General features: G+C 39.9%; 1 protein-coding gene across 2 annotated transcripts; it reads left to right on the forward strand.

Annotated features, from left to right (window-relative positions):
- The first annotated feature begins 1,181 nt into the window (after positions 1–1,181).
- On the forward strand, positions 1,182–16,523 carry kif4 (kinesin family member 4). Of its 2 annotated transcripts, none has more exons than XM_044139638.1 (31): positions 1,182–1,469; positions 2,601–2,745; positions 2,822–2,936; positions 3,091–3,281; positions 3,510–3,599; positions 3,713–3,879; positions 4,787–4,881; positions 5,206–5,325; positions 5,639–5,814; positions 6,083–6,144; positions 6,251–6,383; positions 6,527–6,585; positions 6,815–6,920; positions 7,376–7,483; positions 7,601–7,759; positions 7,836–7,939; positions 8,042–8,186; positions 9,338–9,448; positions 9,538–9,621; positions 9,703–9,816; positions 9,897–10,052; positions 10,154–10,251; positions 11,031–11,160; positions 11,241–11,411; positions 11,491–11,610; positions 11,723–11,800; positions 13,196–13,297; positions 13,486–13,653; positions 14,140–14,265; positions 15,069–15,185; positions 15,512–16,523. In XM_044139638.1, the coding sequence occupies exons 2-31, from the start codon at positions 2,623–2,625 to the stop codon at positions 15,716–15,718; spliced, it is 3,735 nt and encodes a 1,244-aa protein (XP_043995573.1). In that variant the 5' UTR covers positions 1,182–1,469; positions 2,601–2,622; the 3' UTR covers positions 15,719–16,523. The 2 variants fall into 2 exon arrangements, with proteins under 2 accessions (XP_043995573.1, XP_043995574.1); XM_044139639.1 differs by having other exon boundaries at positions 1,261–1,469; positions 2,574–2,745.
- The last annotated feature ends 1,350 nt before the right edge of the window (positions 16,524–17,873 follow it).

Here is a 17,873-nt window from a genome sequence, read left to right on the forward strand (position 1 = left end):
ATTTTTTTTATTTTGCTATGTACATTGTAGATGACAATATTTATGGGATTTTTGGCTGTTTGTTGGGTTATTTTTTTCTTTCTTTTCTTTTCTTTTTCTTCTTTCTTGTTGGAATTGTAATTTTTTATTATTTTTTTTATACATATACTTTGAATACATATATTAAACACTAAAACATGGCTGTTGCCTCATCTCTAGAAGCCCCAAATTTGGGGACAATATGCATGTGTGTCTCTGTGTTGCCACGTGATGGACTCCACATTTTGCCTACTAGCTACTGAAGAAGAGCAACTCCACAAACGTGGGTGTGTTTCACAACATGCTCATTTGTCCTGTAAATTGTGCACTGACGGGATGAGATTTGTCCGCACAGTTTATTTATTTATTTATTTATTTTTGCGCAATTGTGAAAATGCATCGTTTTACAAAACTTGTTAATCCAAATTAGTTGTAGAAAATGCAACGTGAGTTCATGCAATGACTTCTGCTGATGTCCAGTCAGTCAGTCAGCTGTCTCCCTTTGCAGACACATTGTCATCAGTTCAGCTGTCTCACCCTCTGGCTCCAACTGTAGTGACCTTTCTTTTCCACCCAGGACAGGAGTAACTGCTGATTTTCCGCCCCAGACGAGGTACTCCTCCCATCAACCGGAAAGTCATGTCGCCCACTTGGATTTCTTTCTGTCCCTCTTCTTCTGTTTCTTTTTAACATCCTGAGCATTTCATCTTTTAAATGGACAGGGTCTGTCTAACAGTCACAGAGTCACATGGTGCCTCGTGAGAGCTTATCTTTGATAGCCGCAGCACTCAGCTTTAGACTGTTGCCATTTTCTTGTCAGTTTGCAATAAAGTAACTTGAAGCAAATCAGTGTTCTAAAAGGTTTTTTATGTATCCTTTTACATTTACATCTTATTTATCATAATCACATCATGTGGTTATACATAGGTCTATACAGTTGAGAGAAAATTAAAAACATAATTTCAACAGATGAAGTAGTGCCAGATGACTTTGTTATATGTATATAATCATGAATTAATTTCCACTTTGATGTCTGACTAAATGTTAGAGAAACACTGATACAGTCTAGTTAAACAACGTGCCAGGTTGTAATGTTGTGATGATACCATAAATAGTAAAAAAAAAAAAGACAAAGAAAGAAGGTAAATTGTATAATCTTAAGTGTAGCACTGCATTTTTAGTCTTTGCCCTGCAGAGGTCAGTAGCGCTGTTTTCGATAGGTGCGTGTGCTTCCTGTTTTGTGCAGAAGAAAAACAAGGAGGAGGAGCTGCGTGTTTGAAAGTGGCGGGCAGGAACTCTTGTATTTTGGTGAAGGGAAATTATCTGTAATATCAACGGGTTTTTAAACGCTGGACGGTGGCATTATCGTGTCTAACGTGGCAGTAATCCACTGTCAACGTGAGCTACCGAATGCAGTTATCGTCCTAAGTCCTGGGTAAAACTTGAAAAAGGTACGTTAATGGCAACGTCTTGCTAATAACTGCAGCTAGCTGTTTAACTTCAAGCTGACGCTGACTGTATATAGTTAGCAGACAGCGCAACCCAGCCTGCTTTGTTAATAATTCAGTGCGATAACATTAATTTAAAAGTAAGTTATCCCCTATAAATGAGTTAATTGTCATTCTCTGCCCCCACAACCCACAGTTTATGTACGCTAACTAGTTTTTGTACTGACATGTAAAAGTAAAGCAGAGTCAACGGAGTGATCCCTTGCAGTAATGTATTGTGACAGGGGGGTTTTTTGTACACGAATCCCATATATACAATATCATGCAACTTTATGATAAAACATGAGGAACTTAACTTATATCAGAAGACTGTGCTGGATAATTAACCGCTTGGATTTAATGTTCATTTCCCCTCTACATTTGATCAAATAAAGGGATTGGATTTCAAACAATTATTTGGATTAATTGTGATTAATCAAGTATTGAAATAATCTTCAATTAATTTAGTAAACAAAAAATTTTTAACTGGAGTATACAGTCTGGAAAAAAAGGCCCAGTTGTTGAAAAAACAACATATTTAGAGCAGTAATTAAACCAAAACTACAAAATATACATGTACATTCTATATTTCCATCCATTTTCTGTTCACCCTTGTCCCTAATGGGGTCAGGAGGGTTGCTGGTGCCAATCTCCTGCTACGTTCACCCTGGAAAGGTCGCCAGTCTGTCGCAGACATTCTGTATTTAAGATGAGAAATCTTCTTTGTGTGTAAATGTGTTCTACCCAAAACTCCTAAAATGGACTAGTTTTAGCTTCATCTGGTTAATATTCTGTGTAAAAACAGAGAATCAAAAGTTCAATTGTGGATAAAAAAAAGCTGTTAGAGATGTTATGGTTATACATGTCCTTTTTAAAAAAAAAAAAAAAAAAATAGCTATTTCTGGATTTGAATACATGGGCTAAATGATGTCCATTTTACCAGAAAAAGATGTTAAATGTTTGGCGGATCGGTTTCAGTTTCACATTATTAAGATCAGGTTTGCTACTTTCCACTTTGTGAATGTGCTGTAAAACTGTATGTGCTTCAGTTACATCCGTGTTTTTCAGCATGTTTGCTCTTCAAATGTCATAAAGCTGCTGAGCGGAATCTTTCACCATGACGAACGAAGACGCTAAGGTGATACCGGTGCGCGTCGCCTTGAGATGTCGTCCGCTGGTGCCAAAAGAGATCAACGAGGGATGTCAGTCCTGCCTCACGTTTATTCCAGACGAGCCACAGGTGCGGTTGGTTGTATTAAACTTGAATTAACGGGATTAAAATGAAGTTCTGTACAGTGCGTTTGTCTTTTCCTCAGGTGATCGTCGGCACGGAGAAAGCATTCACATACGATTATGTGTTCGACCCCGCTGCCGAACAAGAGGAAGTGTTCAGCACCGCCATCTCACCGTTGCTGCGCGGACTTTTCAAAGGTAAGGCCGCTTAGCGATGTGCATTTTTATCACACTTAAGTTTTTGAATGCCGTGTACTATCAGCCGCATAAAATTCTGGTTACATTAGCAGTTTTTAGGAAAACAAAGTCGGGCGAGCAAACTTTTTAATCTGCCAAACATTTTCTCTGTTAGGCTACCATGCCACTGTTTTGGCGTACGGACAGACGGGGTCAGGAAAAACCTACTCGATGGGAGGAACGTACACATCGGCGCAGGAAAACGACTCCTCAGTCGGAGTTATCCCCCGAGTCATTCGGAGGATCTTTGAGGAGAGAGAAAAGAGAGCAGACTCTGAATTCTGTCTGGCTGTATCGTATCTGGAGGTTGGCTGTTAATCAAATTCTTAGATTTGAAGATTTCAGTTTTGGAAAATTCTGTATTTTGTAGATGCTGCAATTTCTTTTAAAAAAAACCCCCCAAAACAAACAAAAAAAGGATTAAAATCAGATCTGGTATGAAAAAAAATCTAAGATTCTCGCCCCTAACTTTATTTTGTCTTGTAATTGCTATTTATTTTTTTCAAATTTATTTATTTATTTGTTTTTTTCCAGATATATAATGAAGACATATTAGATTTGCTGTGTTCCTCTAAAGACAAACCAGCCATTAGCATTCGGGAGGACCCTAAAGAAGGCATTAAGGTGAGTGTATTTCAGCCAGCGAGACGTCCCAGTAATGCTATACTGTGTATATTTAAGGCTCTTTAAAGCTTTTCTGTTTTTACTTTTGAAAGTGACACAATTTTTGCCCCCAGATTGTTGGGCTGACCGAGCGGCAGGTGTTTACCGCCCCGGAGATGGTGGGTTGTCTGGAACTCGGGAACTCCGCGCGTACAGTGGGTTCCACGGCCATGAATGCGGCCTCGTCGCGTTCCCATGCCATTTTCACAATCACACTGGAGCAGCGCAGAGGATCTGACAAGTCAGTTTCTTACTCTCCACTCTTTTTCTCTTTTTTTTTTTTTTCATTTAATTTATTGTAATTAAAAAAAAAAATTATGAGTAGCTCCTCAGCAATGTCCACAAACAGCTTATTAATATGCTATCATTACAACACTGTAGGGGAATAATATCCGTTTATTCTGATGACTTTTCTTTCTTTAAAACACATTTTCTTTAATATCTACCAGTAGGCCTGACTCAGTGTTAAAACGTTCAGCAAAAACTCCACAGTTTCACTCTACTGACAGGAACTGAAAACAAATGTAGGTCCTGACCGATTTATTCATTTTAAGCAAGAAAATAATAATAAATTATTGATTATTCAAGTTCCAAGTGGTTCTCAAAGTTATCGTTTTAGAGCTGATGAAACCAGAGGACAGCAGAACCTGGACTTTTTCGGATTAACATAAATATAAAAAAAAGATAACAGATAAGAGATTAAAAAACAAAACAGTTATTTACTGATTCCGCATGATTAGTTAAAACATGCAGCTTAATTATATCCTGCATTTTTCACTCAAAAAATACAGAATATCAGAAGGAAACTGAGCAGAACAGGTCAAAATTGAATAGAACAGAAAGTGAATTCTCAGGATTTCAAGATTCCTCTCCGTCAAACATGTTTTGGACCTCAGATTCAGTTCTCATCAGCATTTCTTTCATCCATCACGACACAAATCATACACTTTATTTATCCGAACACGCAATTAACTGCAAAAACTTCAACAGTACAAAAATTCATGTTTCTTTCACTGTTTACTGGGATTCTGACGTGTCAGCCTCCTCAAACTATTGCAGAAAAGTTTTTCATCATAATTTTCCAGCGAGAAAATTATTTGTGCAAACATTAGCCCTCCTAGGACAATCAACGCAAACTTCTGTTGCAGAGTGGATTCGATTGTTTCAAAGCTGCACCTTGTCGATCTGGCCGGCTCAGAGAGACAGAAGAAAACCAAAGCAGAGGGAGACCGTTTAAAAGAAGGTAATCACAATACGTTATTATTTACGTATTCATTTATTTTTATACATCTCTCTCACTCATTTTGGTAAAAAGGCTTTCAGATACCTTACAGTTTTATTGGGAAAAAATGTTGGGTTTTTTTTGTTGTTTTTTGCTTTGGAGCACTTGGAACAAACAAAAAAGCCAAGAAACACTCTTTTGTTTTTATTTATTACTCCGAGCAAACATTGTAAGCCGGGAATCTCTTAATACTTGCATGCTATTCAATGTGGTGGCGTCCAGCGTTTAAAACTAAAGCTTTTCTTGGAGCACTTGTCTTGTGACGCTGTTTATTTTGATCCACAGGAATCAGCATCAACCGCGGCCTCTTGTGTCTGGGTAATGTGATCAGTGCTTTGGGTGATGAAAGCAAGAAAAACACCTTTGTTCCCTACAGAGACTCCAAACTCACCCGTCTGCTGCAGGGTAGGCTTTGATTTAAATGTTCAAAAGTCCTGCCGGTATCTATGCCTGAGCGGTATCTGGCTCAGGCATAGATACCGTTTTTTTTTCTCTCTCTCTAACAAATCCCCCCTTTTTTCTTTTTTCTTTTTTTTTTTCCTCCTCAAACTTGTTTTCTGAAAGCATTTCATGCATGCTCTTCTGTGTTTTAATTAATAAAGGATGAAGGCTGTTTTCTAAAAACGATGCGGTTCAAAAATGAGATGCACTCTTAATTGCTTTTTCCATTAAAAAGAAGGAAGAAAAAAAAAAATCAGTTCCTGTTGCTTTCCTTCAGATTCTCTCGGAGGAAACAGCCACACTCTGATGATTGCATGCGTCAGCCCTGCAGACTCCAACATGGAGGAAACCATCAACACGCTGCGCTACGCCGACAGAGCGCGCAAGATTAAGAATAAACCCGTTGTTAACGTCGACCCCAGAGCAGCAGAAATGAGCCGACTGAAACAGCAGGTATTTAAAAAAAAACAAAAAAGAAATCAATATGAAGCTGAACGTTCCATTATGAGATCTATACATGTTATGTTTGAAGAATTGTTACTAATTACTCTAATTCAGTTGAAAATCTATTTCTCTGGCAGCATGACTCCCTTTGTAATTATTTTGTGTTTTGTTTTGTTTTTGTTTTTTTCTTCTGTATTTTTCAAGATGCAAAACCTGATTCTGGAAGTAGTGAACAAGTGAAAGCCTAAAGAATCTTTTCCTTCCCATGTTTGCTCAGGTTCAAGAGCTGCAGGTGATGCTTCTGCACGCGCGAGGTGGAGTCGCTCCTGTGCTCTCCGGGTAAGAGGTGGCAGGGTGGGGGAGGGGGTCAAACCGGGGAGGACGACTTCACAAATCCAGTCCGAAGAACACACGCGACGTGTTGGGTCACGGCTCTCTGTTCCAGGCCCAGTTCAGCTGAGGACGTGGGCAAGCTGCTGGAGAAGAACCGCGCTCTGCAGGACGAGAACAGCAAGCTGTGCCGAGAGCTGAGCGAGGCGGCGGGACAGACGGCCCTCATGTTTGAGAAGATCATCATGGTAAGTGGGACCAGAATTATCTCGGAAAAGATATTTATAAAGTTTCGAATGGATCAATAGAGGTGATTATTGGTTTATTCCAAGCTAAAGTGGACATTTTTAGGTTCTCAACTTCACTGACGACTGTTTTCTTTCGTTTTCAGACGGAACAAACTAATGAGAAACTGCAAAGCAAACTGGAGCAGCTTCAGCGCCACGCAGCGTAGGTTTTCAAAATGGTCTGATTGCAGCTGTTTCCTGTTCTGCATAAATATGGGGAAAATAAACATTTCATAATGTGAAGACTTCACTGGTAACTTTCTAAAAAAAATAAAAAATTGGTTGCTTTATCAAGTTTACTTCTTGTTTTTAAACCAATTACAATCATAATTGGTGTCCTACTAAGTATGCCTTTTTAAGTTCAATTGCTTTAAACTCTGTATTTCTTTCAGCTGTGCTGTTGATCTTCAGAAAGTGATGCAGTCACTGGAGGACCAGGAGTTAAAGGAAAATGTGGAGGTGATGAAGAACTTACAAGAGCTCATCTTGGAGCTCAAGGTAAATGACCCAGCTGTCATCAGAATGAAGCAAACAGCTTTTGCAGCTGCTGCAGTTGATGTCATGGGGAAAATGTCCATCTGTGAGTTTGATAAACGCAGTCTGCAAGCGTTGTTGCTTTTGGCAGCCATTTTAGTTTTAGTCTTAGTTTATTCTCTCTCTCCAAAATGCCTCTTAGTTTTAGTCGTTTCTACGCGATTGTTTTTAGTCGACAAAGTCTTTACCCCCAAAAGAGCCAAAAATATTCTCTTTGCCATACATTCAGTTACATACTAACATTTTTGTTTAGTTTTAATCAAATAGTTTTGCCATGTTTTTGTTGTTGTCATCGTTAACAAAAATCAACTCTGTCTATCAGAATTGTTGCCTCTTGTTATAGTGAAGGTAATTGTCTTGGCTGGCACTACAGGTGTTCATTGTTCCGTTTTTGCTTTGCCATGTGTTTGCTTTGTAAGAACGAGAGCGTCTGCATATCTGCCTCCATCGACGCCATGTCTGCGAGAGAGGAAGTACCCGAGGCGGCAGCGGGCGGCTGTAAAAATCCACCTGAGCAGTCTGCATCGGTACGGTTTCTGTGCAATTAGATGACTTTAGATGGTTTGTTGTGAAAGCATGAAATTGTTTTAAACAACACTTATCCACTTTCTAACGTTCCCCCTCTACCCTCCACGTCTGCAAAGGATTCTCCAGACGCTTTCACAGCCAACCATGCTCTGAGACAAGCCCAGCTCTCCAAAGAGCTCATAGAGCTGAACAACGTGTTGAGTTTGAAGGAAGCTTACGTGAGGAAAATGTGCGAGAACGACAGCCAGCTGGAGCCCATGCAGTCAGAGCACCACGTAAGACAACAAGAAGAGCAAAACAGCTCAGTGTTAGTTTGTCCAGGTCATTTATTCAGGTCGACTTGTTCCCCAGAGAAACGTCCAAACTCTGCAGTCAGCCGTCGATTCTCTGCAAAAGGAAAAAGAGGATCTGGTTTTGGCTCTTCAGTCAGCCAAGAAAGACACCAACCAGGCAAAGTATGAGAACTTTATCCTCCCCGTAGCAGGGATGTGATTTAAAATTGTACAAGTACAAAATGATGTTTCCATTGACGTCTGACATCCATGAACTTATTCTAGACTCAGTGAGCAGCGGAGGAGGAGACTACAGGAGCTAGAAGCTCAGCTTGTAGATATGAAGAAGAAGCTGCTTGATCAGTCGAAGCTGTTGAAACTCAAGGAATCCTCTGTTCAGAAAGTCAGCAAGCTGATGCAAGAGATACAGGTAATTGGTCTTTTTAAAATATATTTTAACTTGAAGTTATCTGTAAAACCTAAGCTGCCCATTTTGTCTTTTAAATTAAAACAAGTAGTAGTAGGTTTATAAATATTACTGTTATTTCAGCGTTTTCCCCAGTGGATTATAAACCTGGCCGTTGTCTGACTTCACTTACCCCCTCAGGCTAGCACTAGCTTTTTTTGCACTAGAGACCTTTTATTTAACAGTTATCAGCCAGGAAGGGGGAAGATATGTGGTAAAAGAACGGAGGACGGCAGCCGAACTCGGTACAGCCGCGTATACGACTGTACCGAGCCGCTTGACGGCCCTAAATATTTTTCTATACACCAGAAACCGCGATAGCAAACTGGTCTGCGCAGTTGCAAACGTGTCGTCCTCGCCACCGCACGTTGGCCTCGGTAGTATGGCGGCTTGAGCTGTACCAAAGTAGCCGTCAAGTATAAAACCTTCGACTCGCGCGCGACAATAACGGCTGAGATTTTCACCTTATTCCTGGGAGGCTTACTGGGGAAACGATTAACGGCGCCCACCGGTCTTACTTCCGGTGAGCGCCGGAAGTAAGACCCATAATTCAGAATAATAGTTTCCCCAGTAAACCTCCCAGGAATAAGGTGGATAGTCACGTTTTTGTGTTTTTGGTTTTTTTTTTACGTTGAGCTATCAGTGAACAAAACAAGGTGTTGCGTGTGCGTTTATGTCTTCTGACACGCGCTTTAAACGTCACAAAGTTTAAGCGTCATTTTCATCCAAACGGAGTGTACCTTGCAAATTTTGCCTAGGCTTTGATTAGTTACCAATCACAACCAGGAAATCAAAAAAATTGCACCAAACCGTAGCAGAAGATAATTTAATACGATAAATACCCAAATTTTGAACTCTAAGGATACTTAGATAATCTTACAAATACTTATTGTAAATATTTGGTATAATTTATTTTAATTTATTTGCTTTTGAATGTGAGTTTTATGGGCCAATGGCTCATTACTTAAAGATTTAATTGAAGTTCAAATAACTGATATTTATTTCCTGTCAAGTTTTAATGATGGCCTTATCAGGTTTTCTGGAGGGAAAGCCGAACTTATTAAATTGGAGTTACATGATCACAAACCGAAATAACCTGGTGCTTTCTCTTCTAGGCTATGAAGTCACAGCGAATACAGCTGATGAAGCAGATGAGAGAAGATGCTGAGAAATACAGGCAGTGGAAGAACAAGAAGGACAGGGAGGTCCTGCAGCTGAAGGAGAAGGTCTGGAACAAATGAAAATAATTTTGAGAAGCTGGAGAGAAGATGTCATCCTCATACGTTTGCTCTTTATTCCCCCCATCGTGTTACAGGATCGTAAACGGCAGTACGAGCTGCTTAAACTGGAGAGAGATTTCCAGAAACAAGCCAACGTCCTGCGGCGTAAAACTGAGGAGGTTGGTTTCTTCTGTTGTTGTGTTGCTTACTTTTGTTGTGCTGCTCCACAGCACATTAACCCGCTTGTCATTTTGTCACAGGCAGCAGCTGCTAACAAAAGACTGAAAGATGCCTTGCTGAAGAGAAGCGAAGCTGCAGAGAAACGCAAAGATGGCCATAACCGAGGCATGGAGGGAGCTGCTGCGAGAGTCAAGGTAGCTGGCCAGGTTTCCGTTTCACTAAACACTTCTTCCTGAAAGAGTTTGGCTTAAAGTTGCGGCTCTCTCTGCGTCAGACATGGCTGCTGAACGAGGTGGAGGTGATGGTGAGCACGGAGGAGGCGCGCCGCCACCTCAACGACCTGCTGGACGACAGGAAGGTCCTGGCTCAGGAGATCAACAACCTCAAACAGCAGATAGAAGCCGGGGAGAGACCTGCTCCTAAAATCAGAGTAGGTGGAGACATTTGTGCTGGAGTGCCTAAAATTGTAAAAGAAATCCAGGAAAAAGGAAAGATCTTGACTCCTTTGTTTTGTGGGATATTTTAATGCAGCGTCGGACTCTGATCATCTCTGAGTTGGAGACCCGGGGGGCGCTGGAGACCCCGCTGTCCAAGCAGGTGGAGAACCTGGAGACAGAAATGGGCCTGAGGTGAATCAAACCGTCCACTTACAGCCAATATGCAATAGCACTTAAATCATATATACTTCAGACTCAACTCGCAGTTTTAAAACTTATGAACATTTTTTAATGCTTTGTTTAGAATCTCTTATCTATCTAATCGCCTGCCTGCTTTGGGTTATTCATTTCTCTATACTTAGCGCTATCGTAGCGCTAAGTGACACAAATACTGCATGCTAACTATCACAAACATGGCAGCGCCACTGTTCAAAATCAAGTTTGTAATAACAAGTTTGTAATGGAGGCTCCAGAGCATTAAGGAACAAAAAGTTGTTACTGTAGAGCTTTTTATGTTGGAATTGTTGTTAAATTGAAATTGTCTTTAAATTTGATTCAGTTTGTAGTCATATGTGGCTAGCAAAAGGCAGGGTTTTTATTTTTACTTCACAGCCCTCATTTTCCTTTTTTGACTAAAAGATAGCAGAATTTACTGCTGTAACCACTAATAAGTAGATTTTTGTAAGAAGATTATGTGTAGAAAAATACAGATACAAAATTTATCAAGAGAAAAATGTGTGTGGGATTGTGTTAAACTGTATTTTCTTTTAAAAGTTGAAGCTAATAGTAATTTCTTAGGCATCACAATGCAGCGTTTTATGCAAACCGTAAAGCAGCAGAAGTATGACGGTTGTGCGACTGAGACTTGACTTGGACTTGCAAGAAATGACTTGTGAACATCTGCTATTGGCAGCAAAATAATGTTATAAAACAATGTGATAAGACGTGCTAAACGGTTTGATTCCTCACAGAAACGCTCAGATCGCTGACCTCCAGCAGAAAGTCCTCGTCGCTGACGGCGAGGGGCGTTTAAAACAACGAGTCGACAGCCTCACCAGCATAGTGGACGCAAAGAGTGCAGTTCGGGTTCTAATGGCCGAGGTAAAAAAACTAAAAATAAAGCTAATTAAACTCGAATGCATTTCACACATAAACTTCACCGACAACTTCCACATTCCCAGTTAGTGTCGGCTAAAGCGGCCTACTCCAAGCTGGAGAGCGAGCTGAAACAGGAGAAAGGAAACGCCCAGGATTTAAGAAAGATGCTGGCTGATGAGAGGAACGTGATGTCCACCATGGACATGGAGCACCAGCAGCAGCTGGTGGAACTGGAGCAGAGGCACCAAGAGAAGGTGATGCATCTGTGTGATCAGACTGGAGCGTTTTTCCCGGCGCTGTCCGTCGAACCCTTTCTGTTTGTTTTCTCTGCAGGTTCTTTACCTCCTCAACCAGCTGCAGAACAAACCCATATGCGAGGAGTCAGAGGAAGCGAAGCAGCAAGAGGAGACGAGCTCAAAAGAGAGAGAGCTTCTCCAGCGCCTCAAAGTCCAGGTTTGTTTATTCAGCCTTTAATGTCTATTATTTAGTTACTTAATTTTATTTACATTTTTAAATGTTTCACAAGTCTCTTCTGATGAAGCACTTAAGTTTGTATTGTTTTTAGGAGGAAGAGCTCGCAAAGTTACGAACATTAAGCGAACAGAACCAGAAACTAATGGAGCAGAATGAGCAGTACAGACAGGTAACATCCCTAATCTTTTTTTTTTCTTCTTAAGTTTGTAGAGTAGATTGATGCTACATTAGATTACTTTAAAGTAATCTCCCTTTCATACTGGGATTGCTGGAGAAAATCAATTAAAGTGGATCTAAAGCCTGAATTATTTCCTACCACACTTTTTCCTTCCACTCAATTTTTCATGAATGTGGTGTAACTTTCACAATATTTAAACGTTTTGAGACATTTTATTTTCTGTAAGCCATAATAATCAGAGTAGCAAGAAATAAGTGTTTGAAGTATTTCAAGCATTTATTATGTGTAATGAATTTCTATAATATGAGTTTCACGTTCTGTAATAAACAGTATTGAGCTTCTTTATGACGTTCTAAACGTTTGAGTTTTACTTGCTTTCATCTTGGCTGATTTCTTATCAATCAGAGATTTTGACACATTTGTTAAAGGTGGAAACGAATCAACTGAAATAATGAGATTGCTTTAAGATATTAATCAATCTAGTTTATATTTGACACTTTTTTACTGACTTGTAAATAAATTAAACAGAAAGTAAAGAACTACCTCTATTGATTATTCATTAACGGGGCCATTTCTGAAACGATAAATGAACTTTCAAAATATTATTACAGGATGGTCGCACATTCTTAAAAAGCCTTAAATTCATGTATCTGATTTAAGGTCTTAAAAATGTCTTGAAATCACTAGAAAAAAGGTAAGTCGGCCTTAAATACATTAATCAGGTCTTCAATTTTGTGCTGGTTAAACTATTTTGTCCCGTATATTCTACGTAGTTTATTTTTCTCGTGGGGCTTTTTCTGTCGCACACAGACATCTTCATTACGCTCCGTGACTCCAGGCGGTTGAGGCTACCGCTAACTAGCTGCTAACATGCCCTTTCTAGCTAGCTAGCTTTTTTGCACCTATCATGGTGGGTATAGGGTAAACCTAGAAAGCCTGGATGACAAACTTTGATCTATTTTGACGGTGATTGAGAGAAATCATCTGCTTGGATTAGAAACCCTTCTGGCTACATCTGAAATGTCAGCGATGACGTTTTAATAATGAAACATAATAAAGAAAATAGTAAAACTTGGTGAAAACTCCCATTTGTCCATACGAGTTGATAATTGCAGATGTTTCATGTGTTCTCGCATTTGTAGCTTTGCATGTTGTCTCTCAAGCCAAAAAGATAATTTGACAAATCTAAATTATATTGAGGAAATGTACAGTGAAATAATCAATTAAAAAGAAAACGAGGTGGCTTTATTACTTCTGAGGTGAAATGGATTTCGTGAAAGCGTGACGGGCAGCGAGCTGAACGCGGATGAAATCCCACAGGCAGCTAGCAGCAGTTGTTCCCCCCTAATCTAATCGGGCTTTAAAATACTTTTTTTCCCGCCTTAGAAACTCTCATTGCTCCACTTGGCAAGTGAGAAGAAAATTCTTGCACCTGCCATCAAGAATGAATTGAGCCCAGACGACTCATTCGAGTACGTTCCTCCAAAAGTAAGTTTGTTTTTGTTTTGTTTTTTGAAGATGTTTTTTGCCATTTTGAAGTTTTCCCAGCCTACCTGAGTTCCCAGATATTCCGGCGCCTCGCCTCATGACTGCAGCTGCTCGTCGTCTGGCTCAGTGTTTAGACTCGCATCCTGTAATCCCAATTTGATTCTGTTCACTTTGTGTTCTCCCGAAAGCCCAAACAGAAGAGGCTCACCACAGCTAAGGCAGCTCTGAACACAACCATCAACGTGACGGAGCTGCTGTCCCCCAGCGAGGACGAGAACGAGGACGAAGTGGACGAGTGGCGTCCCGAGAATGCCGAGAAGGGACGGAGGGCCTCCAAGAAACCCAAACTGACCGGGGTAAGACCAACCTGAGTCTCCAAGACGGAGACGGGATTCGCGATGTGGGAAACGCAAAATGAAAATGAAAACCGAGATATTTACTTTGTTTAAAAAAAAAAAAATCAGCTTCTCAAAATTCTGCTAAATACAAAAAAAAAAGGAAAGAAATGGAAAGTGTCAGTAGGAATGTGTCCATATATGGATAAATACGTAAAAATGGTTAGAATTTAGATTTTAATCTTATGCCTAATTTCTGTTGGCTTATTTCTTACCTTGAACTCAATGGAATTAGTGGTAACCCTGGATTTATGACATCATTCCTTAATATGATGCAACCTTTCTGTGGACTACAACTCAGGCTTGCAACCTTCATCAATAAACCAGAAAGAAAGCACACCGGCTCTCACCTAGCATCGCTTTAATCCAGCAAACCAGTCCGGTGGTTCCTAAAGTTGAGCTCTGGGTCAGAAAAGCATCAACTCCAAATTGTGTGTCTTTGTCCAGTGTGCGTGCAAAGGTCGCTGCAGCAACAAGCAGTGCAGGTGTCGCAAAGGGAAGATGACTTGCGGCGAGAACTGCCAGTGTGATCACGAGAAGTGCCGAAACCTGGAGGGCCAGGCGGCGGCCGCGGTGAGTTCCTGCCACTCCAGAGTCCAACTGTGACCTCAAGTTGAACGAAAATGGTGTCAAACGTTTGTGCTGCAAAATGTTTCTTTTTTTGTTTGTTTGTTTGTGCCGCCATCGTTTTAAGGACAAGTTTTTCCAGAGGTCTTCTAAGGTCAACCAGCCAATCCATATTAACACTATTAACTAATAAAATACAATCGACTGTGCTACGTTTTTGCTGGTTTGTGTGGCAAAAATTTTCATTTGTGCCGTCCTAATTTTTAACATTTAAAACCAAAACTTTTCCAGAGTTCAACTTGCCCTTACACATTCACATAATCAAAGCGAAATTTATATAAATGATTTTTGTTTTTCTGCATGTTTGTGCAGCTAAAGACTTTGTAGCACGGTCGATGTGTTTAATTTTGTAAACGTGGGGACGGAAACTGGTCGATTTTTGACTTGTGGAAACATTATTATTATTATTATTAAAATGATGGCGGCACATGCAAATTTTGTTGCTGCACAAACGTTTGACACAAGTTTCACTTGATTTGAAGAAAGTGCTCTTCATTTATGTTGCACCCCAGAAACTAAGCATACAGAAAAGATTTCACAATTTCTTAAACAGGAAATGCATTGAAACACATCTGTGACATGCGATAGTTCTAATAATGGAACAAGCGACAATGCTGCACAGCTCTTTTTTTTTTCCGTTCATCTTGCAGCTGAACCGTTTCATTTTGGTCAAAAAAAAAAAAAAAAACCCAACCTAAAATCAAATACCTTTTTAACGATGACCTCTGATCTCCGTTTGCTCGTTTTAGGACGGAAGCAACGCAGATGGCGCTTCTAGAGACTCTGCGTCCCTGCAGGACCCGTCCTGCGACAGCCCGGACAACGCCACCTTCTTCAAGCCTCCATCTTGCACCCCAACTAAGAAGGTAAGGACGGAAACCCTCATGTGTTTTATTGTGCTCATGCATGTGCTTGAAATCCTTCAAAAATGTTTAGACTTCAATGAGATGTCTTCAAGATTTGCACGGAACTTGACTCGGTATAGAGTGCTCGATTTTCTTTCTGCACGGTTTTGTAATAAACTTTGACAAGACTCTTTACCGAAAGTCAAATGATCACTTATATTGTGTTTAAGCATTTAATTTGAGTAGGAAGGTCATTTAACTTAACACAAGCAAAACTGTTCAGTGCTGTGGATGTTTTTTTTATTCCTAATGAACTTTATAAAAAAAAAACACTTTAACGCTTGTAGGTGCTGAAGGAAATTGGAGACATGGGCCAAAGCACCGCTGAGCTGAAGTTGCTAAAGAAACCCGCCTTGACAGAGGAGGAGGAAGGCGAGGAAGAGGATAACGAGGACAGAACGACGGTCAGCTTCCTCAAGAAGAAGAAGCGGCTCCTGACCAGCTTCCAGAACAGTTTCTTCTCCGGCTGCACTCCCATTAGAGAGGAATCCTAATCCTAATAACTTCTGTTGTTTTTTTTTTTCTTCTTCCTGTAGTTGTCAGTGTTTGTTTTTGCCATATCTTTTGTCTATTTTTATGTCATCTACTGTACCGTGGAAGTAGCTGTAGATTTAAACTCTTCTGTTCACAGAGAGAAACTAATGGACGTTAAATAGTTTTGAAACACCGACTGGAATTCGTGCTGATCAAGAACGCCTGTACAGAACTTTTCATTGTCGTCTTTTCTTTCGCTGACGTTAAAAAGAAAAATCCACTGCCACTCATTGCCTTGACTGGCGCTCTTTAACCTTTGTATGTGCTTTTAGTATTAGAGCTGAATAAAGTCTTAAAATTACATCTAGATTTGAAAAAAAAAACTGACTTTCCTTCCCCATTTTTTTTTAGTTCCAAAAATATTAAATTTCTAAGCATTGATGAATATTTTTATTTAACCAAATTGTAATTTCATGTCCAGTTTTTCTGCTGCTTATGTATTGGAATCTGCTTTCAAAATCACCATTTCTTACGGTTAACTACATTAATTAATCCATTTCTTCCACGTTAAGCTTGTACAAAATTAACATGCATTTCTGTTTCGTCATTAGGCAAGTTTATTCATCTGCCACTAGCGCTTTCCGATGTCCCATTTTCCAGAAGTTTTGTTTTAATTGGCTGGACTTCACTTTGGTCTTTTCTTCGACTCCGTCTCCTGGCGGACCTTGAAGCTCTCAGCGTCACTATTACTTGAAACCATTAATCTCATCACCCATCTGTGGGATAACATCAATTTAGAATGAATAAAATTGTAATATTTACAAACCTGTTGTGGTTTCTTCCGTCATGCTTGATACTTGATTCAGTTGCATGATGGTGAATTTCCTAGCCTCTTAAAAACATTAGCTACAAGTTGCTAGCACTGTGAGGCTCCTCAACACCAAACTGACTTTTGACTTTTTGAAGTTTCCTGTCTTCAACCTAAAAATGTTTCCTATTGGGTTGGAGACCCAAAAGGAAACATTCGGGATGAATTGGAGGGGAGAGTGCTATTCAAGTTTTCTCAGCCAACATCGGTGTCTGACATTGCAAATGTTCTGTTGGAGGAATGGAGGAAGATTCTCATAAACGCACGCATTCCCACTTCACATACCGCTTTAGAGATATTTGCTGCCAATTCATACAGAGCTTGTTTATTAATGCAGTTATTTACTGTAATAATTATGTAGAAAATTTAACCAAAGAGTTTGGTGGTGGGTAAATATTTAAATGTTTGTTTTATTTAACTTCCACCATTATTGACACTTGTCCCAGAATGCACATCTATGGCCATGTTGAGTTCAGTTTTCTACTGTTGCTCGATACGGATCTGGAAATGTGTTGTGAAACAATATTGTCTTATTTTGAAAGCATAATGGTGACTGAAAGCAGGTCCTGTTCTCCTCTCGCTGTCTGTAATGTTTGCTGCCACCAGCAGAGGGCGAGGGAGGTCACAGTAACCCTAACCCAGCTGGGTGAAGCTCAATGCTTCAGCACAAAGATTAACACCTTTTTGTCCTTTTACCACAAATTAATAGCTGTAATGGCGAGAGAATTTGGGAGCATCATGTACACCTATTTTAAATCAATAATTTCTGTTTGATGCCGATGCTTAATAATGACGCAGCAGGGAAATGTTTGCTGTTTTTTGCTTTGCTTAGACAAAAAAGTGACAAGTGAAGTTGTAACATTAGCATCCTATGGTGTTGTCAGGCAAAATTACAAAAATGTGGGTCACTTGTAACATAGACTTAGAAATCCAAAAATGTTACATTGGATCACAATGTATGCATTAAAAAAAACAAGTATTTCAGAAGGGCACTTTTTTATTCAGAGAGAAAAAAAGGGCAGTTGCTCCAGTAGCATGAGATAGTGTCTACGCCTGGGTGTTAGCATAAAAAGCACTGAACACAGATGCATAGCCACACTTTTCAGATTTATTTATTTATTTTTGCGGAATATTTGAATTTGGAAACTGACAAAGTAATGATGGAACCGCCAGGATTAAGATTGTTAGATACTTTGGTCTGATTATACTCCTATGTGTTGGAGACTGTTTTGGTTGTATATTCTGAAGGTAAACGAAATATAACAATTCGCCATAGGTGGCGCTCTTGCTGTACACAGAGCGTGAGC

The sequence above is a fragment of the Gambusia affinis genome, linkage group LG15 (assembly GCF_019740435.1).
Source record: "Gambusia affinis linkage group LG15, SWU_Gaff_1.0, whole genome shotgun sequence".
NCBI lineage: Eukaryota > Metazoa > Chordata > Actinopteri > Cyprinodontiformes > Poeciliidae > Gambusia > Gambusia affinis.

What these genes read in the sequence shown, in the direction of transcription:
- kif4 (XM_044139638.1), top strand. Translation starts at nt 2,623, where the DNA reads ATGACGAACGAAGACGCTAAGGTGATACCGGTGCGCGTCGCCTTGAGA. An exon ending in ACCCTAAAGAAGGCATTAAG is followed by an intron (nt 3,600 to 3,712) that starts GTGAGTGTATTT and finishes TTTTGCCCCCAG; the next exon opens with ATTGTTGGGCTGACCGAGCG. An exon ending in TTCGGGTTCTAATGGCCGAG is followed by an intron (nt 11,161 to 11,240) that starts GTAAAAAAACTA and finishes CCACATTCCCAG; the next exon opens with TTAGTGTCGGCTAAAGCGGC.